The following is a 24,000-nucleotide window of genomic DNA, read 5'->3' as shown; positions in this document are numbered from 1 at the left end:
TGAGTACACTTAAACTAATCTTATTTAAAAGGAAGGAATCCTAATTAAAAGGTCGAGCCTTCTCATTTATGGCTCCTAAAACTCTGGAATAGCCTTTCTGATAATGTCCGAGGCTCAGACACTCTCTCGCAGATCAAAACTAGATTATAGACCTATCTTTTTAGTAAAGCATACACTTAATGCATCGATTAACGGTATGATACATATATGTGCTCCACCAATCTCGTTTATATACGCTATGAACAGCAGCTACGCTAATTATTCTCGTTATTCTCCTTTTCCACCTGGGGATACTCATCCCGAGGCCCTCAGAGACTATGCAGCGCCACTGATCCGATCCAAGACCTGTGAAGAGATGATCCCAAGGTTTCCAGAATCCTGGACCAGGCCGTATCCTGAGCACCTGATTTGCTCTTCAGTGTTTGGACTCTCAGCAGTGAATATTAAACCACACTGAACTGAACTTAAACACTGAAAACTGAACTACACTGTTTCTATTTACTATGATCTTCTATGTGAAGCTGCTTTGACACAATCTACATTGTAAAAGCGCTATACGAATAAAGATGAATTGAATTGAACTGAATTAATAAACAAGAAAAAAATCAAGAGAAACATTAAAAAGAAGCTAATTTAGTTGAACATTTGGAGTCAATATTTTTTGCAATAACTAATTTGAATTAAAATGTATTACCTTTCTATTTTCTAAAGATGTTCAGTGACCAAACTCTTATGTTAAAGGGGAGCTACTATGCAGAAATCACTTCTTTAAGCGGTTTAAACAGAGTTGTGTGTCAGCAGTGTGTGAATATAACCAGTGTCTAATGGTAAACATTAATTAATTCTATCTTTTATAATCAGACTTGATGGAAAGAGTCTGCAGAAACAATTTGATCGACATTCTCCCTTTTTATGATGTCATCAGAGGGAGAAAGCCCCGCCCACTAGTGCCCATCTCTCCCTCATTAGCATAAACAGCCATGAGTGAGAAGCAGCTGTGCGCCATTAGAGTTTTGAATCTGCCACTATGCTGACACACAGGCATCTGTAGCTCCGCCCTCTTCTGAAAAGAGCACAATCTCATTTGCATTTAAAGCGACAGTCACCAAAACAATTAAGATCAAAGCCTGAAAGGGTCAGTTTCAGAGAGTTAGAGAACATTATTAGTGGGATATTTTGAGCTGAAACACACACACACACACACACACACACACACACACACTAGAGACATCAGAGATGCATTTTACATCCTTTAAAAAGAGTCTTAATAGGTCTCCTTTAATGCTTAATAAAACAGTTTTGTTTAAATGCACTAAAATATGACCTATAATGATTGAGAAATGGACTAAAGGAGGTGTAAAAGCATGTCAAATGTGGACTCACATCAGCACCGTGTTCTCCAGAGGATGTTCAGCGTTCACTGTGATGTTATTCTCCACGTCTGTCACCATCTGATGACTGAAACACACACAAACTGACCCTTTAATGGTGTTTTCTTGAAGACGTCCACATTGTTGAGCTTAACTAATTAACAGTCTCTGAGGAAAACAGCTTCACTGTCACACAGACACACACACACACACACACGCACACACACAGACACACACAAATGCACACGTACATGCTCGCACACGCGCACACGCACACGCACATGCGCACACACACAAACTCACAGACATACACAAAACCAACACACACATACACAGACTTGTTTCTATATCCAGGTGGGGACTATATTAACCGTTGATTGTCACAGCAAGAAGGCCGCTGGTTCGAGTCCCAGCTGGATGAGTGGTCATTTCTGTGTAAGCCAAATTGTCAGTAGTCTGTGCGTGTGAATGAGAGTGTATGGGTGTTTCCCAGTGCTGGGTTGCAGCTAGAAGAGCATTCACTGTGTAAAACATATGCTGGAATAGTTGGCGGTTCATTCCGCTGTGATTAATAAAGAGACTAAGCCGAAAAAGAAAATGTATGAATGAATGAAGGAATCTCTGGTGTTGTATGGCTGGATGTTCAGTGAAATAATCAAGCATCAAACACAGAATCTGTAGTTTACAGTCGCTCGACTCACTTCTGCAGTTCATATCCTCCGTCTTTCAGACACTGGAACATCTTGAGCTCCTCCTGAGAGAAACACACGACAGAAAACAAGGATGAAATCAGCGGAGGACTCACATTTACACACTTTACTGACTGTGAAGTACACAGGGCATGTTTAAAGGTTGACTAAGGGTGCTTTCACATCTGTAGTTCGCTTCATTTGGTCCGGACCAAGTGCAATAAATGATACATTGTAGCATTTTCTGCCGTCTTTGGGTCGTTTTCACACCACACTGATCGCTTTGGTCCGAACCAGATGAAAAGAACCAAAATGCAGTCATGTGACAAAATCCACATCTCTCATTGGCCAGATGTTGTTGAACATATTTGCTAAACTGCTTTTCGATTGGTCAGAATTAACATGCGGGAAAATGCCAATGGAACTCCCGCAAGTAAACAAACCGGCAGACACAACATCACGCTAATTACTATGGAGCTACGACTGCGCTGGCTGATTGTATCCCTGCTCATAGTATACTACATAGTTTATATACATGACTTTAGACAAACTGTACATTTCGAGAATGAAGCGCGACTGTGGCTGGAAAACAAAGTTTTAATGAATCGCACGTCACTTCAGGAGGAGGCGTGAATTCATTTAGCTAAACTGCGACATGGTCATCTTGCGGAAATATTACCAACGATACATCAGGTAATGTTTCTCCCTCTCTCTCTTTTTTTATTAACAAGAACCAGCATGTACAGTTTTCTTATACAAAAAAAATCACTTTACACTTCTGAACATGAATGGAATAAATGAGAAAAAAAAGAGAGAATAAAAGAGAGAGAAAAAACACAGAGGAGAGGGAACATAATTATCATTCATTCATTTTCTTTTCAGCTCAGTCCCTTTATTAATCCGGGGTCGCCACAGCGGAATGAACCGCCAACTCATCCAGCACATGTTTCGCGCAGTGGATGCCCTTCCAGCTGCGACCCATCTCTGGGAAACATCCATACACACTCACTCACACACAATTTAGCTTTTACATAATTATCAAATTACATACAAATATATTATGCTCGTTTTCCAATTTTAGTTATTAACAAGAGCTATTAATGCACTTTCACTACAGGAAATGCATATATACACGCATTTTTACGGAAAATTTTTAAAGCAGGGGTATATATTATTTGTTTTAATTGCTTTTCTATTTGTTTTTCCCCCTCTCTCTCTCTCTCTCTCTGTTGGTAAAGTGCTGTCAACAAATATTTTTCCTCCACGCCCCATAATGCACAGCGCATCGCCCTACTGCAGCTGGATTAGTCCAAAAGGCGCAGTACTTTTTGTGGTTGGGTCTGTTTTAGTTCGGATCATATTCTCAACATAAACACACCACTCCAGGGTTTGTTTGAAAGCGTACCGAGACAATCTCTTCAAGTAGGTCTTGGTGCGTTTATTTGGTCCGCTTTTGGTGCGCACTCGAGTACGATTGCTGCATTCACACATGCCCAAACGAACCGCACCAAGAGGGAAAACCAACTCGATTCAACCGAACTAAATAAAGCAGGTGTGAAAGCACCCTAACAGCAGTGTTTCTGGGTTATTCAACAGCTGATTTGAGCAGCTCGTTAGTTGAGCTCCATGCGTGAACTGTGTTCTCACCGACATATCCCCTACTCAGTGTGCATTCTTCCCTAGTCCCTTCACCTCCTCATTGGTATAGTTCCTTTACCAGAAAGAACATCATCCAGGGTGTAAAAACTACACGTCCGCTGCTGTTTATATTCGCGTCCTTGACCCTTCCTCACTGCTCATGTGCAGTTTCCCTGCTGAAAAATCCAGCTTAAACCAGCCTAGGCTGGTTGGCTGGTTTTAGCTGGTTGACCAGCCTGGTTTTAGAGGGGTTTTGGCCATTTCCCGGCTGGTTTCCAGCCATTTCCAGCCTGGTCTTAGCTGGTCAGGCTGGAAAATAACCAGCTAAACCTGATTTAAGCTGGACATAGCTGGTTTTGACTGGGCTCCCAGCCTGGCTAGACTGGTCAAGCTGGTTTTAGCCGGTCATCTCCCAGCCTCACCAGCTAGGAACAAGCTGGAAATGGCTGGAAACCAGCCTGGAAATGGCCAAAACCCCTCTAAAACCAGGCTGGTCGACCAGCTAAAACCAGCCAACCAGCCTAGGCTGCTTTAAGGGTTTTTTCAGTAGGGTTAATATCACGCATCTCTCTCACACACACGCACACACACACCTGTCTGCTCTTACTCACCTTCAGAGACTGTGCTTTGGCATGAAGGGTCAACACACACACACACGCACACACACACACACACACACACACACACACACACACACACACACACACACACGCACACGCACACGCATAAATCTCTCCTGTAGTTTCCTCTTTAATCAATGCAGTCTGCTTGGAGTTGCACCACCCAGAATGAATATGGATTATCTGTCCTCTTGCGCATTAAATTATGCAAAGCGTTGTGTTTTATTTGCTGGCTGTGTGTGTGTGTGTGTATGTGTGTGTGAAGGAGAGCCGGAGATCTCTGTGTTTCTGCAGACACACAGAGCCATTAGCAGACCCTTCATGTCCATCTGTGTGACCTCCCTCAGGCCCCGCAGTCTGAAACTCAGACCACATTCATTCATTCATTTTCCTTTCTTTAGTCTCTATTTCAGAGGTTGCCACAGCAGAATGAACTGCCAACTAGTCCAGCGAATGTTTTATGTAGCGGATGCCCTTCCAGCTGCAACCCAGTACTGGGAAACACACTCATTCACACACTCATACACTACAGCCAATTTAGTTCATCAATTCCCCTATAGCGCATGTGTTTTACTGTGGGGGAAACCGGAGCACCCGGAGGAAACCAACACGTGGAAAACATGCAAACTCCACACAGAAATGCCAACTGGTCCAATCGGGACTCGAACCAGCGACCTTCTTGCTGTGAGGCCACGGTGATAACCACTGAGCCACCGTGCCACCCTTACATTCGCAACAATACAGTTACAAACATGCATGACTCTGTGTGGAACAGCTGTCATGCAGTGTTGTCTGCAGATGTTGTCTAGGTAGGGAGCTCACAGGCGTTTGGAACGGAGCTGCATTACTGTCATTCCCAGAGCTTCCAAAATATACTGCGGCCACCAGCAACCCATGCGAGATTTATAGGAAAGAACAAGCCACAGTGTGAAGTCAGCTGCTGTTTACAGGTGTAAGATCTGCACACACACACACACACACGCACGCACGCACGCACGCACACACGCACGCACACACACACACACACACACACACACACACACACACACACACACTTGTACATACACAGCTGAAGTCAGAATTATTCGCCCTGCAGTGCATGTCTAAATATTTCCCAAATGATGTTGAACAGATTTAGGAATTTCTCACAGTATTTCCTATAATATTTTTTCTTCTGCAGAAAGTCTTATTTGTTTTATTTTGGCAAGAATAAAAGCAGTTTTAAACCCTTTTAAGGTCAATATTATTAGCCCCCTTAAGCAATATTAGTTTTGGATTGTCTCCAGAACAAACCACTGTTATACAATGACTTGCCTAATTACCCTAACTTTACCCTAATTCAGCGGTTCCCAAACTTTCAGCCCGTGACCCCCAAAATAACAATGCCAGCAACTCACAACCCCCAATATCCTCTGAGGTGGTTATAAATATACAGGTTAAACCCATAGACTGTAAAATATATGGACGTAGTACCCGTGACGTCACCCATAGGTTTCTGAAGAGCGCAAATGAAGCTAAAAGTAGGCGCGGCCAACCGTCGCCATTTTGTTCGCGCGTCATCACAACCACGGCGGGATACCAAACAAGGGCAAAAAGGCGGAGAGTGAGCGGAGCTACAGACTCCTGCTGGCACTTTGCTTAGACCTGGCAGACAGACTTTACTTTGGGAGAAACGCTTAATACTTCATTACCTGCGACTCGTTTGTGTTCTGACCACATGTGCTTGGCTGTACACTATATCAATAAAGTGTTTAGACTTTCAAAAACACTGTAGTAATACATTGAGCCACTAAGCATTGTTCTTATGACATTTTTCAACAGGAGGAAAACCCGAAACACGTCCAAACACTTCAACTATAGTCTGTGTTAGTAAATGCAAGACTATTGATGAAATCCAGGCATAACACTCTATGACAACGCTTCAGATGACTGTTATAGCCTACAGCTAATCAATCTGTCAGATTCTGGAGGGCATTACAGCTCTAAAGAACATTATAAATGATAAACGATCTTAAATAAAACACACACATTTATAGAGATGGTATACAAGTATAAAACTTTACTCAAATGGGAAACGGAGGCCCCGTGAATGGTTTGTGAGCACAATTAAGTGCACACAGCATCCCATATCATCTGATAATTGTAGGAAATAATCCCAAAAGGCAATTGACTGTGTAAAGAAACATTAACCAACACAAAAATGCGATGTATATGCCGAGTTTATCGGCTAATTAGCCGTAATCAGCTCAGGTGACTAGAAAGAGAGCAGCGAGACCTAGCTGTCACTCAAGTGACCACGCCCTTAATTATGCAAACTTAATATAACTTAATAAAATGAAACGGATGAGTTATAAAAAAAATTCACCCCCCTCACAGTTGTCATGAAGGTTAATCATGGCTATATGCACCAAAGCCATCTTTTGTAGCAGGCCGTAAGCATGTTTTTATCAGCTGTAAAAATGGCCAATTTCCCATTGCAGTCAGAAATGACCTGGACTTCCTGGAGCCAGCCCCCCAAGGCGAGTCGATGAATTGCAGTTTTAGTTACTTCCGTATTGGCTTCCCGAGGGAAAGCGGGAGGTTGCCCCTTGGTTAAACCTTGCACCCACACACTAATAGGCTCAAGTCTATTCATCATTTAATTTTGAAGAACGCCACTCGGAGACCACCCTCCATGTTCACTTGGGGCCTGTGTTTATTTTAACGTACATGAGTGCCGTAAAGGTGTCCGAAAATTGAACCTGGTGCCATAGAATCAATATGCTGTGTCTTTAATATCAAAGGAAAATCGGCACACTTCCACTTTAGCTCTCAAAAGTCTTTAATATCACTCACAACCTTTCGTCCTACGTGGTCTTCATCAGGTAAACGGTTTAAAAATGAATTAAAAATGAACAGGAGGTGTTAATAATTCTATTATTTGTATTACAATTCAGTGTTTGACCACCGGGTGGAGCGCGGTTCTGAATAACACAGAGGTGTGCAAGCGGGAAGAGGGCGACAGGTGTGTGTAGTCAAGGGGAGCCAGCATGTTTTGAATGTGACCGTGGGGAAAAGCAGCATAGAAAATATCCTATGGTGCCATGCATGAGGGCGGCATGGTGGCTCAGTGGTTAGCACTGTGGCCTCACAGCAAGATGGTCGCTGGTTCGAGCCCCGGCTGGGTCAGTTGGCGTTTCTGTGTGGAGTTTGCATGTTCTCCCCATGTTGGTGTGGGTTTTCCACAACAGTCCAAACACATGCGCTATTGGGGAATTAATGAACTAAATTGGCCTAGTGTATGAGTGTGAATCAGTGTGTATGGGTGTTTCCCAGTGCTGGGTTGCAGCTGGAAGGGCATATGCTGTGTGAAACATATGCTGGAATAGTTGGCGGTTCATTCCACGTTCATCCTAAGTAAATAATATATTCATGCTGTAACACATTTTATAAAGACGGCGGTAATGAATATTAATTAGCTAGCAGTGATTAATATTCATTAGCTAGGCTGTAACTTTGATCCTTTCGAGAAACTGTAAATCTGAGCTATTCTCACTTTGACACGAGTGCGCTGATTTTTGTGTGTGTGAGGCAGATGAAAGTCATTGGTAAGTCGCATGTGTGTGTGTTTCTCTGTGTGTGGAGAGTTTGCACACAGCAGAGGTCCAGCGTTCTGCCAATATTAGCTGTAAACCTGCTGAGGACACATGCAGACATGCTAACAGTCCAGCAGATCTGAAGCACACCACAGTGAAGCAGTAAACCATCCAACTCAGCTGTCCTGAGAGAGATCTGTGTGTGTGTGTGTGTGTGTGTGTGTGTGTGTGTGTGTGTGTGTGTGTGTGTGTGTGTGTGTTAGTTTGAGTTTGAATAGGCGTGTGTTAGTGTGTGTTTTTGTGTGCTTGTTTGTGTGTGTGTGTGTCTGTCTCTCTGAATGCGTGTGTGTGTTCAGCGATCACTCACACACTCGTGTCTCACAGCAGAGTGGCTTCTGTCATGTGTTTAACACCATCTACTGCTGTGTGTGTGTTTCGCGTGACGGAAGAGCATCTGTGTGAGACACACACTGATCATTTCAACACTTAGGGGGAAAAAAGAAGAACACTTCAAGCTCATTTTATGAAGCACACTGAATGTTAGGGTGTATTTTCTGAGTCTCTTTGCTCTTTCCTTTTCTAATCAGCTCCTCTGACGTGAATATGAATATGGATTGTTTGTTTATACCTGCTCCTTCTGCATGTGATGGAGAGAAACAGGCTTCGACCTCTGGATGTTTCTGTAGTGTGTGTGTGTTTTACAGAGACTTTTCTGACAGCGCTGGACAGTTCAGCATCAGACACTGAAGCTTGTCTCCTCTAAACGTACAAAACAATTACTCTCCCAATTTTAGATTAAGTTATTGTTACCATAGCAACAATGGAATTGTTACAACAGATGAATTACTGTAGCTGTGACCATAGCGACTACAGAATCATCACCAACAGATTGAGTTATTGTTACCATGCTTCTACTTTGTTCTGAAAGTTTGTACTTTCTATGCGAAGGTAAACTACATACTTTTGAGTGTGTAACAGAAGAGTGTGCAAGCTTTGGGTCAGACTTCCTCATTAACCTACCGTTATGTTGCTTAGTTTCTTTCATATTTAATTACTGACCCAACACCATAGTTAATTCCGACTCTTCACCATAACTTTTCAATCCAGATGGATGGGGCAACCATTACTGCATCCAAAATGGTAAAAAGCCTTGGAGTAACGATTGATGACCAACTGAACTTCTCTGACCACATTTCTAGAACTGCTCGATCTTGCAGATTCGCACTCTATAACATCAGAAAGGTCCGACCCTTCCTATCTGAACATACAGCTCAACTCATTGTTCAAGCTCTTGTTCTCTCCAAACTGGATTATTGCAACTCTCTACTAGCCGGGCTTCCAGCTAACTCTATCAAACCTCTTCAGCTGCTTCAGAACGCAGCAGCACGAGTGGTCTTTGATGAACCCAAAAGAGCACATGTCACTCCGCTACTCACCCGTTTGCACTGGCTTCCAGTTGCTGCCCGCATCAAACTCAAAGCTCTGATGTTTGCTTACAAAGTGACCTCTAGCTGTGCTCCTTCGTATCTGCTCTCACTTCTGCAGATATATGTGCCCTCCAGAAACTTGCGTTCTGTGAATGAACGTCGCCTCGTTGTTCCATCCCAAAGAGGGAAGAAATCACTTTCCCGAACTCTCGCATTCAATCTGCCCAGTTGGTGGAATGAACACCCTAACTACATCAGAACGGCAGAGTCACTTGCTGTCTTCAAGAAACGACTAAAAACTCAACTGTTTAGTCTCCACTTTCCTTCCTAATCTGTAACTGCCTCTCTGATTATACCACTAACTGTACTCTCTCTCAAAAATAAAAACATTACTAATGCTTTGCTTCTTAGACTTTACACACCTGAAACTTGCCTATAGCACTTGTTCCCTGCTGCTCTTATAGTTGTGTAAATTGCTTCCTTGTCCTCATTTGTAAGTCGCTTTGGATGAAAGCGTTTGCTAAATGACTAAATGTAAATGTAAATGACCATATTGGAGATTCAGCTGTGTGTTAATCTGCCATTCATGAGTCTTTCATGCACAGAAATCTCCTCAAGTGTTTGGATATTTCTGTATTTCTGAAGTTAATGGCCAAACACGTCTCTATAGATGTTCACATTGTTGCAGATGAAATATAACATGGAAAACTTGACTTTAACATTTTCAAGTGGGCTAGATATGAATTTTTATACAATAGTTCCAACCCGGGCTCATTCTGAAAACGTAGTCCAGCAGACGTTTCTGGAGACTGCGAATTATGTAGCCGGAGGTACGTACGGCTGCATTTCGGACGCCGTTCCCTTTCGCGCTTGCCAGCTGACCGCTTACCTCTGTGTGAAGGGCTTTACCGCCGCAACTAGTTTGTCAGGTTAGCTTGTCGTGTACGTTGGTGGACTTGAGATGCAGAGAGGAGCTGACGACGACGACCGGGTTTGAGTCCGGTGAAGAGCAGTTCCAGAAATCAAGTAAGACAAAAACAGAATCCAAAAAATAAAGTGAACAAGATCATAACAGGCTGAAAATGTGGTAAAATCTGAAAACGTGGTAAAAATCAGACGAGGGCTTTTCTTTTTCTGGACGGCTTTTTTTTTTTGTAAATTGTTGGTTGGGTTTAGGGAAGTAAGCAGGCGGGCGGGTCAATCGGTAAAACTGCTTGGGTTTAGAGAAGGAGGGAGGAGGAGGAGGGTGGGTCGCCCAGTCAATCATTCAGCCAGTCGGACTGACGGTCGTTCGACAGCGGCCTCTTGTGGATTTACGCGAAAGCGGCGTGCTAACGGCGCTCGCGAGAGACGTTCGAGATACGAAAAAGCACGCACAGCGGCCTCTTGCAGATTCGCGAAAACAAAAACTGCACAAATACATACCTCCCAGGACGTATTTTGCAGTCTCCAGAAACGTCCACAGGACTACGTTTTCAGAATGAGCCTGGGTTGAACAGTTCTGTCTGGTCCTCAAATCTGATTGGCTGATAGCTGTGCGATATTCTGCAATAACAGCACTCCTACAGCTTCCTCACCCTTCTCTATTACTCCGCCCACATAGAGTGACAGCAGAGGAATAATCCCACTACATTTGACAAATATTCCTGCTGTTGGACAACATCATGTATTTTTGAGGCTTTTTTAGGCGAGGATGTAGTTAGATTGCAACTATGCAGTTTATTGAGATTCAGCACATCGGCGGCCATCAGCCTGTCATACTGAGCAGAGTAAAGACAGCTGATGTTCTACCACAAGATGGCGACGGAGACAGCATAACAAGAACTTAGAGGAGAAAAACTCAGCATAATTGTAAACTTCAGCTGATCAAATCATTATAAAACAGGTAAGTGACATTCTAAGTCGATCTCTCTCTTTTGTATGTTGTAGTGTTGTATTTATACCATAATAATCTGGTAATGTTTCTGCTAGTGTTTGCTTGCTTTGGCTTTTTAAGGGGTTAACTATTGTGAACTCCCGATTGCAACAGAGAAATACTGGGAAATGTCTCTAGACTGATGGCATTTCATGCTGTTTAGCCTTATAATCTTAAAATGTGAGCAAAATCAGCTATTTTGTCATCATTTTAGACAATACGCTAGAGACTCAGTCAAACACTAGCTCTAAAGTGACGTTGGAGGCGTAGCAGTGGTTTCTACTGTTCTGAGGTCAGCTGCAGATGTGAATGAATGGCGGAAGAAAGTAGTTCCTCATACAAAAGGATTATTGGACTCTCCGTGTTTGATTTAGTTTTTTATATACACGATTGTGCTGTTGAACTGTTGCATAAATGCAATATCACATGAGTAGCAGTGCCATGTGGCTGTATATCGGCACTGGTGGGACACTAGCGGCCTCGAGCCAACGCACGCCTCCCACCAGTGCTGATATACAACCATATCGAACTGCTACTCATGTGATATTGCTTATTGACTCATTAAAAACATCTTTACCAAAGCTTAACCGTCAGTCTTGCGTGTCCGCCATGTTTGTAGTTTTTAAACACTCTTTACTCGTGATTTTAATTAAAATAAAACTCACATTATTATTGGTCCAATGCACAATGTATTGTGGGCATTATTAGCCGTCAGTGCACAGACAGATCTACACTTTGAATTTCTTCCAGAAATAATAGACTTTGGCATACTCTTTTAGAAATGAATGAACTCTTTTAGAAACTATGATTTGGGACACACTTATTCTACATTCGAATACTAGGACAGCTAGTACAGCATGTGAGTAGTACAGTAAGTTTCCATCCTTGCAGATGAAGAATGAAAAACAGAGGGGAAACTGACAACTGATTCCTTTATTTACCAAATGCCTTCATCTACTTCAAGTGCAATTGACCGACTCTCCTCTGGTTATTTAAAGGTTACAGCTACACATTCACAATCTCTTTCTTAATGTAAAACTATCAACATAATTAGAATTGACAAGAGGCATTGATTTTTCAAGCTGAGTGAGATTTCAAACAGTCCTGAGGCACACGATACACCCCAGCAGCCACACAACATCATAAGACGTTAATATTAGGTTAGATTTAGGTCGTGACGTCAGGTGACCAAAATTCAATGTCTGGCCAGCGTCTAGGGAAAATGTTATTATGATGTCCAATAACGATGTCAAATGACGTTGGTATTTGGTTGATTTTAGGTTGTGTTGGAAAGTGACCAAAATCCAACGTTGAGCCAACATTTTAAACCAACCTCATATTGACGTCAAATACTGACATTTATTAATCAAGGAATGGCAACTGAAATACAGTGTCTGATTTCATAATGGTAACGTCCACACAACGTCAAGCTGTAACATCGTTAGACGTTGATATCCGGTTGATTTTAGGTTGAGCATTGACATTGGCCTGATGTTGGGTTCTGACATTAACAAAATGCAACGTCCCCACAACGTTGGGGTACAATGTCAATCTGACGTCATGTTGGCATATCGAACACAGACAAGACTCTTCACTGTAGGTTCACAAATCGCTGTTAAAGCAGCAGTATGTAGGATTGACACCTAGTGGGTGAACTAGGTATTGCAGTGTAAATTCAAAGCATCGGATAGATTTTTCACCCAGCCCCTCTGACAATGACTTAACTCAGGTTGCCAGATTTACGAAACAAACAGGAGGAATCGAACCTTACATTGTAAGCTTATCAGCTAATGTTTACATTTGTAATATTTATAAATTTGCTACATAAAATGCTTTTTTAACCCACAATTTTTATAAATCTGAATCCGCGTCTCATTTCAGAGGCTGCTACTGTCCTCTGGAGGTCGCATTTTCAGCACATATTGATGCAGCATTCAAGACTGAAATTAAATACGCCATTTTCTGCCAAGGCAACCCGGGCTGCTGAAATACAATTGGTTAAACTTGCAGTGGGCTGAGTTACAGAGATCAAAACACAGTGTAAGGTGTGTCATGTCTTGTCTTTTATTTGTAGCAGTCTTGTCTTACTGTTTCCTGCTTTTCTTCCCGCCATGTGCTCCTTTGTTCTTGTGTTAAGGAACGGGGTCGGTAAGGGGATTGATTGGTCAGTCAGTCAGTCAGTCAGTCGACAGCGGCCTCTGGTGGATTTACGTGAAAACAGCAGGCACAAATGGCATTCACAAGAGAAATTTGAGATCTGAAAAAGTGTACACAGCGGCCTCTGGTGGATTCACGGAAACAAAAACTGCAAAAAAAAAATAAAAAACGTAGCTCCTGGGATGTATTTCGCGCTCTCCAGAAATGTATATAGGGGTATGTTTCAATATTGAGCTTGGGTTGGCTATTTATCTGAGTAATGCCAAATTCACACATATTTGTACAACTCATCTCTCATTGCCGTTTGGTTTAGGGGTGGGGTTTGGTGTCATGTCTCCTTTTAAAATTCATACATTTTTGCATGACTGAAATCGTATGAATTCACACAAATTAGCCAATGCACTGGCAAAACATACAATAGTTAAGCTTCCTGCTGAGGGTTAATAATAGCATAGTAATAATGAGTAGCTTGTATCTAGAGTTGTCCCAGAAACATTCAATTATTCATTTTCCTTATCCTTAGTCTCTATTTCAGAGGTCGACACACTGGAATGAACCACCAACTATTCCAGCTTATGTTTTACGCAGCGGATGCCCTTCCAGCTAAAACCCAGTTCTAGGAAAACACTCATATAGACTCATTCACAAACACACTCAGTCAATTCCCCTATGGTTCATGTGTTTGAACTGTGGGGGAAACCAGAGCCCCTGGAGGAAACCCACGCCAACACGGGGAGAACATGCAAACTCCACACAGAAACGTCAACTGACCAAGCCGGGACTCAAACCAGCGACCTTCTAGCTGTGAGGCGACAGCGCTAACCACTAAGTCATCGTGCTGCCCTTTTCCAGGAACCGTGTAGTAATATAAAGTCTGCTGCTTTAATCACTGCAACAGCTCAGTGTGATATACATCCACACCTGCAAAGTCAAATAACATCCCAGACTCCAGCAACAGTGTGAATGTGTGCTCACTGCAATCCCACAGAGAGCGAGCGAAAGATGAGCTCATGCATTTTTCAGCAGGAGGAGGTGTTTCTCTCTCTCTCCGAGGATACATATGCATGTGCTGGTGTTTGCTTTCAGAGAATGTTCTTGTCAATCTCTTTCACCAAATCTCCACCTTGAAGATAGCAAAGTTATTTAGACGCTAGCAGAACTTGATCGAAACCAAAGTCCAATGAAGGAAATCAGTTCTCTCGGCGGCCATATTGCATCGCCCTCTGGCAGTTCATCCAAGACCAGATAAGTAATAAACGCGGGAATCCTGAAATCTCGAAAACTGTTTGCTGAACTCACAATTAAATTACACATTTTAAATCAGCAAAAAATCGGAACTGTTCGCTTTAAATGCAAATGAGATTGTGCTCGTTATAAAAGAGGGCGGAGCTACAGATTCTGTGTGTCAGCATAGTGGCAGAATCAAAAACAAGACTAACGTTCCAATGCTAATGAGGGACGGATGGTCACTAGTGGGTGGGGCTTTCTCCCACTGATGACACGTACAAAGGGAGAATGTCAATCAAAGTGTTTCTGCAGACTGTTTCTATCAAGTCTAATTATTCATTCATTCATTCTCTTTTCGGCTTAGTCCCTTTACTAATCTGGGGTCACCACAGCGGAATGAACCGCCAACTTATCTAGCATATGTTTTACGCAGCGGATGCCCTTCCAGCTGCAACCCAGTACTGGGAAATCAAGTCTGAATATAAAAAATACAATAAATACATTTTTATTATAAGTGGCTGGATATATTCACACACTGCTGACACGCAACTGTGTTTAAACACTTAAAAAAAGAGACTTCTGCATAATAGGTCCCCTTTAAACTAAAGTGTTAATAGTTTTTTTTTAAACAATCTATTAATTACCATTAACTCAAAGGAACCTAATTAATCATTTATTAAAGGTGCAGTGTGTAAGTTTGACACCCGGTGGTTGAACTAGGTATTGCACTCCTGGATCTAAACAAACGCAAGTGCAGGTTGCCAGATTGAGGACAGGAGCGAGTGATTTAAACGGGATCTAAATAAAAGCAACGGCGCATGACAGAAGGAATATTCTCCATATTAAAAGGAGTTTTTGTCCTAAGCAACATCTCGAATTGATATATTAGAAACGGCTTCAATTTCTCACAGCTGAACAACAGAAAACTGACAATGATCAGCTCAGGTACACCGCATGCGCTTTATTCAGTGTTAAATGCTAATAATGTGAGTTTGAATGGCATTTCACATCACATTTATTGCCATATACTGAAAGCAGCAGTAGATAGTTCAGCTCAGATCTGGAGAATAAAATAAACCCTTTGAGATTGAACTTTAGAACTGTGAAATAATGCAAACCAACACATATCAGTGATTTTGCATCTACATTTAATCATGTTAAACAGGTTTAATATGTGTTAAATAGATTATAAACCTTACCATTTTGTGAGTGAGAGCATTTTCTGTGCTTCTGAATGGCTGTATTTACATTTCTGTGGTGTTTATAATTGGCTGAACTGGCATTGGGCGGCTTAAAATGACCAAAACAAAGACAGCCGTTCCGGCACGGAAAACACATGTTTAAAGCAGAATATCTGACTTCAGCATTGTTTTTCAGAAAAACAAGAATGTTCTCTTAGCATGTTTCTGAAATATCTGCAAACATATGATGGTGTTTTTATGCTTTAAAAGAGTCAAAAACTTACATACAGCACCTTTAAGCAATAGCACACATGACACTACCCACATAGCAAAATTTCTCTGGCCCAGATCTGGCCCACACAATCAGCTTTTGCTTGGCCCACATGCTGCAATGAACTTTGACATACGAAGTGGTACAAGAAAAACCAGGACAAGATTTGCGTAAATCCAAGAACGCAAGAACGCAAATCTTCTCCTGTTTTTTCTTGTACCACTTGGTATGTCAATGGACCCATTCGACGGATAATTCTGTAAGGGCCTTTCCATTTTGGAGCAAGTTTGGCACAAAACTTTTTCTCAGCTTTTGAGAGTAGGTGTGAACGTATCCAAACTTTGTCATTCATTTTGAGGGAAAGTTTCCTTCGATGGAGATCATAATTCCTCTTCTGTCGAAGGCGAGCTTTGTAAAGATTTGCTTTTCCCAAATCCTTTAATTCTTGAAGCTGAGAAATATTATTATACATTTCTGTATCTGGAGAAATGTCCCGGGGCTGCAAAACCATGTCCAGCGGACCTCTGAGTAGTCTATTGAGATTTAACTCAGCAGGTGTTACACCTGTAGATTCCCACACCAATGAATTTAGAGCAAAACGAAATTCATGAAGATGGTGATCCCATTGGTGATGAGTTAAGCCGACATAAGAAGCTACCATCGTCTTCAGAGAACGATTTACTCTTTCTGTGAAATTTGTTTGGGGATGGTAGGCCGTAGTAAATTTCTGTGTTAAATTACACCCTTTACAGGTTCCAGAGAAAGTTTCAGACACAAACAGAGTTCCTTGATCTGAAAGTACATAATCAGGTACTCCCCAACCTGTGAAGATTTCTTTCACCATCAGCTTAGACACTACTCCCGCAGTTGCTTTTTGTAAGGGAAAAATCTCCATGATTGGACCAAGTCTGGCTTCCATACAATGGACCATATCTGGGCCAAGTGTCAGCCAAGTTAATAACCCCTAACAGGGCCTGAACTGGGCCAGATATGTTAATGTGTCACGATGAACTTAATTAACCCATATAGCATTTCGCTTTAGGCGCTGTGGTCGTGATTTTTCTCGAAGCGACCTGATTGGTAGAATTTTTTTAGTTACTCAAAAATAATTTTAAATGTATTTTTAATGTGGATCAAGATCGGTGAACCTTATGAATGTGGCCCACATATACATTTTTAACATCTAGGCCAGATACTACATTTGATACCTGGCACAAGTCTTGAGTGCCGCCTATAAGACAGTGCCACCTCTGCCAAACCCAAGCCATGTTTAGCCCACATGCCAGATCCGGATGAATGCTTGCTGGGCCGGCTATTTGCCAAATCTGGGCCAGAATTCTTTGTTACCTAGGTAGTAGTTCACAGTTAACTAACCAAGTACATTTATTTAACTCTTCCCAGAGAACTAAAGAGAGTTTCATCATTTTGTTTGCGTAAGTAATGCAGTCAAAATGACTATTACTTCATTAACAGCGGAATTCTCCTATTCAGGCACACATGATATGCAGTACAGTGTATTCTTGTGTTACGGTTTGCTTTCCGCAGTGCTGGCGTTCAGTTTCTGCTGTTTTATGTGTGAAAGAGTGTTTTACGGGCTAGTATATCACGAGAATGAAATGTCAGTGGCCATCTAAAGCTGTCCAGCAAAGCAACGTTACTATAACTCAGTTTCATACATTCAATCTACTGTAGTGCTAAATGTGAAGTTCGACACTCCTGATGCAGCGCAAAGCATCACGTATGCTGATCACGAGCGGCTTTGGGTTTGATTTTTCATAAACCCACTCATAAATATGACCAACCACAGTCAGCCTTTCTTTTTCTTTAATAAGAATACAATATATGATTATATTTCATAATAACTAGCACCAGCACAGCCCAGAAACTATACCCAAGTTAAAGGGGAGCTTATATGCAAAAATATAAGGGCACAGAAAAAGCTGAATACTCGCTAAAAAGACCTGCGATCTCTGAAGGCCATAATCGACAGGGTCTTCAAGCAGCAAAAGGCCATTGTTAAGGTCTTTTCACATGACAAAAGGCCAGACATCTCTCCCCCTCGTGACTGGACATTGATGTTCTGGAGGCCATCAATAAGTCATTCAAGACTCAGGGACTTTCCGGGGAGAAATATCTAAGTGTGTCTTTTACTCTTTAAACCTGCACATCTGAAAGCTCTCAATACCCACAGGGAACAATGGATACCTCCCCAAAAACACCAAACTGAAGATTGATGGATGAAAGATCCAATGAGCAAGAGCGGGTCGATGTGGCCTTTTTCTTAGAGCTGAGTTTCAAGCTAAAATATGTTGGTGAAAGCAATCGAACGTCCATTCAAGCTAGACTAGCAGCTAAGATACAGAGAGTGATTGATGACTGTCATGGTAATATTATCACTAGTAGTGATTTCACGAGTTCACACTTGTAATCGTTTCAGAATAAAGCGTATTTGGCGTGCTGTCCGGGGAGAGGGCTCTGAGCTCGGGGAGACACCCCAACTCGAGTTATTCCCCTTATCAGGAAACAGAGAGGAATTGGGATTCGAGCGAAGTATCTAGCCCGACCCTAGAATGCTCCCCCGGCATTGTAATGCTTAAGAGGTGAGGTGTCGGGGTGGTGGAGGGGTCCTAAAGTCGTGAGATGCTGCAGGTAAGACAGGTTTGGTATATATAGGGGTTTGGTCAAGAACTGATTGGATAATGGAATAATTGTCAATGACGTATTTGATACTGAAACTTCTGCGCGTGCTCCTCCCGAAATTTGTTTACAAAACATCACTAAAATGAATGGCAGCTGCATGATGTATAATTTCAGCACATTGTGCACGCATTTTGTGCATTGCAGGATTAGAGCTTAGATCGGGCACAAAAAATGAAACCCAACCCTACCCGAGCCCATGCACCTTGTGTCCGAGCCCAGGGATAATGAGCTGCTTCTGTCCTGTAACCTCCTATTTCAAAAGATGACTCTTTCCATTGTCAAATTGAAGGACATTAAGCACTTTCCAGTTGCATTTTCAGCACTTTACAGCTGTGGTAAATTACAAATGTGCATGCACATGCTTCATCTAATTATTCATCTTCTTTTCAGCTTAGTCCCTTTATTAATCCAGGGTTGCCACAGCGGAATGAACCACCAACTTATCCAGCACATGTTTTACGCAGTTGCAACCCATCTCTGGGAAACATCCACACACACTGCAGACAATTTAGCCTACCCAATTCCCCTATAGTGCATGTCTTTGGACTGTGTGGGAAACCGGAGCACCAGGAGGAAACCCACGCAAATGCAGGGAGAACATGCAAACTCCACACAGAAACGCCAACTGACCCAGCCGAGGCTCGAACCAGCGACCTTCTTGCTGTGAGGCAACAGCACTACCTACTGCGCCACTGCATCACCTCATCTAATTATATAAGATGTTATTCTATAGTAGCTATAGCATAGCACAGCATAGACTACAATCTCAGAAATAAAGGTACACGAGCTGTCACTGGGGCGGTACCTTTTCAAAAGATACAAATTTGTACCTAAAGGTCCATATTAATACCTAAAGGGTACATATTAGTACCTAAAAATTACAAAAGTGTTCCTCTTAAAATTTGTAGGTACTAATATATACTGTTGAGGTACCAATATGCACCCTTTAAGCACAAATGTGTACCTTTTGAAAAGGTGCCGCCCCAGTGACAGCTCACGTACCTTTATTTCTGAGAGTGTAAAGTATTCTAAGCAAAATATATAGGCCTAATCCCAATTCTACCCCTTAGCCCATCCCCTACCCCTCGTTTTGCGTGTTCACGTCAAGGGGTAGGGGTGTCCCAATTCCCTTTAACTTAAAGGCGTAGGGCTAAGGAGAAGGGGTGAATACCCCTTCGAACGAAGATTTTTCAGGACCACACTCGAAACCAAGGGGTAAGAAAATTTTCCAGAATACACCAGTCACGACAGCAGGATAGCTGCACCCAGAAGTAAGGAGATCCACAAATTAGTATTTTTGTCATTATTACGAATTTTTACAACAAACAAGCACATGTTTTTATAAATTCATAACCATGTTTGTGTTTTACCGTCATTCTTTAAAAAAAAAACGCTAAAATAAAAACGCTAAATTTGGCGATCTATAATCCATAATAATAACTCCTGTACAGCAGCCCCAAAACATTCTGTTACTCGATGATAATCGAATACCCTGTCATACCTTGGGTGTCTAGAAAGGTGTCACTTACAAATAAAATGAATTATTATTATTATTATTATTATTATTATTATTAGATAAGTCTAGTGGCTGGAAATGAGCTGTTTACAGTGTCTGCTATAATGTTAATGTTGTTTTCGTCTGTTTACACAGATGAATATGGCCACTGTGTAAATACACAGTAACGTTATGATCTTATTGCCACATTAGATGGTTATGATAACATGATATTGTTGCCTTCAGTGATTTCCTGAAGCCAAATACCAAAAAACGACGCAACTGGTATAACTACAGCAGTCGAGATCATCTGATCTCATATGAAGTAAGATCTCGCGATGACATATGATGACGTGTGCAGGTGTTGTAGTGCTGTCCCATTTCTTAGAGGTCAAATTTTGAAGCTCTTCCCCTTCACACTCAGCTTCAAGGGCCAAGGGGAAGGTGTACAAAAATAGAGTTGGGATTGGGCCTAACTGTAATTACGAGCCTAAGCCCGACTTAAACCTTACTATTTTTTAACACGTGGGCTGTCATAACATATTCTCAACTAAAATTCGGAGTTGTCTGAACTGCAGAAATTAGTACTTTGCCATTTACTTTCAAGTATTTTAGGAGAAGTTGATACATTGACGTGTTGCAAATCCAGCAGCTCTTATCTATCCACAGCAGTAAATAGATTATCTCATGTGATAAATCAGATGTGTCTCCATGGAAATGTAAAAATGTAAACAAAGAAGGGGGAGGGGGAGGGGGAGGGGGGGCGTATCAGCTGAAATATTTAAAACTTACATTTGAAAGGGTTAAAATATGACATTTACACTCACTCCTGCCATTGTGGACGCCTTATCAAGAGAAGTGGCTATGTTGGCGCAATAACCTAGTGGTTAGTGTGCTGACATATGGTGGAGTAGCACATCAGGGTGTCCTGAGTTCGAATCTTAGCTCGAGGACATTTCCCTACCCCTCTCTCTCTAACTTCGCTTCCTGTCTTAATACTGTCCTATCTAATAAGTGATGTTTTATAAACAAATTTCGGGAGGAGCACGTGCAGAAGTTTCAGTATCAAATACGTCACTGACAATTATTCTATTATCCAATCAGTTCTTGGCCAAACCCCTATATATACCAAAGCTGTCTTACCTGCAGGATCTCACGACTTTAGCATCCCTCCACCACCCCGTCACCTCACCTCTTAAGCATTACAATCCCGGGGGGAGCGTTCTGGGGCCGGGCTAGATACTTCGCTCGAATCCCAATTCCTCTCTGTTTCCTGATAAGGGGAATAACTCGAGTTTGGGTGTCTTCCCCGAGCTCAGAGCCCTCTCCCCGGACAGCACGCCAAATACGCTTTATTCTGAAACGATTGCAAGTGTGAACTCGTGAAAGGCCAAAAAAAGAGAAGTGGCTATATAAAAAGTTCCACCCTTGATGACATCAACTAGAGCCATGTTCAAAAAAACCTTCCAAAACTACTATCCACCCAGAAATACACATATTCATAAAAGATGTACTCATATAATATAATATAAATGCAAAGAAATATGTGCAAATCGTTTGTTAACACTTGGTCTATGATTTGCATGAGAATCCAACTCTTTAAAACTGCCTACAACGAGGGTCGGCAACCCGCAGCTCTAGAGCCGCATGCGGCTCTTTAGAGCTGCCCAGTGGCTCCCTGGAGCTTTTTCAAGAATGTTTGAAAATGGAAAAAGATGGGGGAGGGAAATATATTTTTTGTTTTAATATAGTTTCTGTAGGAGGACAAACATGACACAAACATTCTTAACATTTTCTAATGCTGTAAAATGTGTAGAATAAATATTAAATTTCAACATTTTTGTCAACGAAGATTTGCGTCATAGCCTGCGACACACGTTTCTATCAGCAGGGCGGGATGCCAGGCAGGTGGCTGTTGTAAACAAACCGGTGGCTGAGTGATGGGTCATGGATCATGAAAAAGAGAAAAATAACTGAGGAGAACAGAGGATGCTGCTGCGTTTTACCCTTGCACTGACTTGCTTGGCATTTGCACAGAAATCAAACTTAAACTGTATTAATTTGATTTTATATACTTTATCTTTTCAAAAGGCTGCTGTTTTATTTTTATAAATGCAGGCTGCGTTTTATTGCACTCTGTTTGTTGCCCCGATGAGGGCCACGTTATGCACGTTCCATTTTGTTGTTGTTTTTTCGAATCCTCAAAATAAAAATGACATCAAAAATCGGATTTCTTTATTGCATTTCTTTAATTTCATCAAAGCAATGAAACATGGTTCATTAGTATTGTAATGAAGTTAAACTTGAGGCGGCATCGCACAACAGAGTGGTCACGCGGTGCGTCATTCTTTACAGGATGCGCTGCAGGGAAAATAAACATTTAATCATAAAGGCTCATTATGTATTTGTAGCCAACTTAGTCATTTTGATAGTAGGCTAATATAGATATATAAAGCATGTGTTGCCTTCATTATAAGGCTTTTAATTTTTTGCGGCTCCAGACATACTTGTTTTTTGTTTTTTTGGTCCAATATGGCTCTTTCAATATTTTGGGTTGCCGACCCCTGGCCTATAACTACACATTTTCAGAAACTGCATGATAATAATAGCTGTTTTCTACATCTTATACTCAACAAAAGGATTAATTGATGTGAACTAATAATTTTGAGTACAAATGAAAACTGTTCTTATTGTTTTTACTTGCCGTTTACTTTTACCTTATTGAAAATCTACCCTATTTTCTGCTGAAATTGACCAATTCTCTGATCGTATTCATATGATTGATGAGCTGATGTTATAATAAGTGCATTCAGTACTCTGTTCCTTGTTGTACTGACAGTATTTGTATCCTATACAGTAGCAACTGTCGAACAGCATGACAATTGCATTTATATTTCAGAAAGGTTTATAGCATAAAGAAGCTGTTTTGCACTACACAGAAGGCTTGGATTTCTCCCAGTTGCCCAAAGAGTCTCAGTCAGAGCTTCAGCCCTGCAGTGCACAATTTTCCTGACCCATGTGGAAAAAACATATACAATATTCATGTGCCTCACCACTTCAGACCAGTGTGTGTGTGTGTGTGTATGTGTGTATGCGGACAGCAGGGGTCAGCAGCATGCATTAGAAATTCTCAAATCGACCCTTAGTGTGTGTGTGTGTGTGTGTGTGTGTGTGTATGTACAGTATCTATCTAAGTCAAAAATTCTCCTACCTTTTCTCCATTTTTACACATGAACTGAAGCCACCTTTATCTCTACATTGTTTTATATAAGGCAGATTTCTTCAGAACCACGTTGCTAGAAAATAACACAATAATGCTTCTATGTCAGATGAGCAGCTCTAAATAAAAGCTCTAAATGAAAGTTTGCTGTTTAATGCCCATGCGAAATAAAAATGTACACAGTTTATGTTTCCATTGCAGTTCTTTAGGTGAACAATTCATCTGTGTCAAGTTAATCCACTGTAATAAATGTGTGTTGAGTTAGTCTGAGCATCTGCTTCTGCGTTTGGATTGGCTCCTTCTCTGATGATGTCAGCTTGACGCTTCAGGTATAATATTTTAAGCCACGCCCCTCTTACTGTTAGTTTGCCTGTTAGGGAATTATGAGCTAAAAGAAAGCTCCGCCCCCTACTCAATATTCCATTTCAGCTGGAAGTATATCAACATGCTCAAATAAACGTCTCAGAAACTTACCAATCATGTGGACTTTAGAAGCAACATAAGCACTTTTTCAG

At 41.6% G+C, this 24,000-nt stretch overlaps 1 protein-coding gene across 1 annotated transcript in view; it reads right to left on the bottom strand.

Moving 5' to 3' along the window:
• Positions 1–24,000, bottom strand: part of schip1 (schwannomin interacting protein 1) — a 276,819-nt gene that overhangs the window by 208,957 nt on the left and 43,862 nt on the right. Inside the window, exons 3-4 of the mRNA XM_056474002.1 lie at positions 2,072–2,124; positions 1,384–1,458 (exon numbers count right to left, since the gene is read on the bottom strand). Coding sequence (XP_056329977.1) covers positions 1,384–1,458; positions 2,072–2,124 — 128 coding nt within the window. The remainder of the gene's footprint in view (positions 1–1,383; positions 1,459–2,071; positions 2,125–24,000) is intronic.

Source organism: Danio aesculapii, chromosome 15 (genome assembly GCF_903798145.1).
Source record: "Danio aesculapii chromosome 15, fDanAes4.1, whole genome shotgun sequence".
Lineage (NCBI taxonomy): Eukaryota > Metazoa > Chordata > Actinopteri > Cypriniformes > Danionidae > Danio > Danio aesculapii.
The sequence above is the reverse complement of the archived record's forward strand: the minus strand, read 5'-3'. Positions and strand labels throughout refer to the sequence as shown.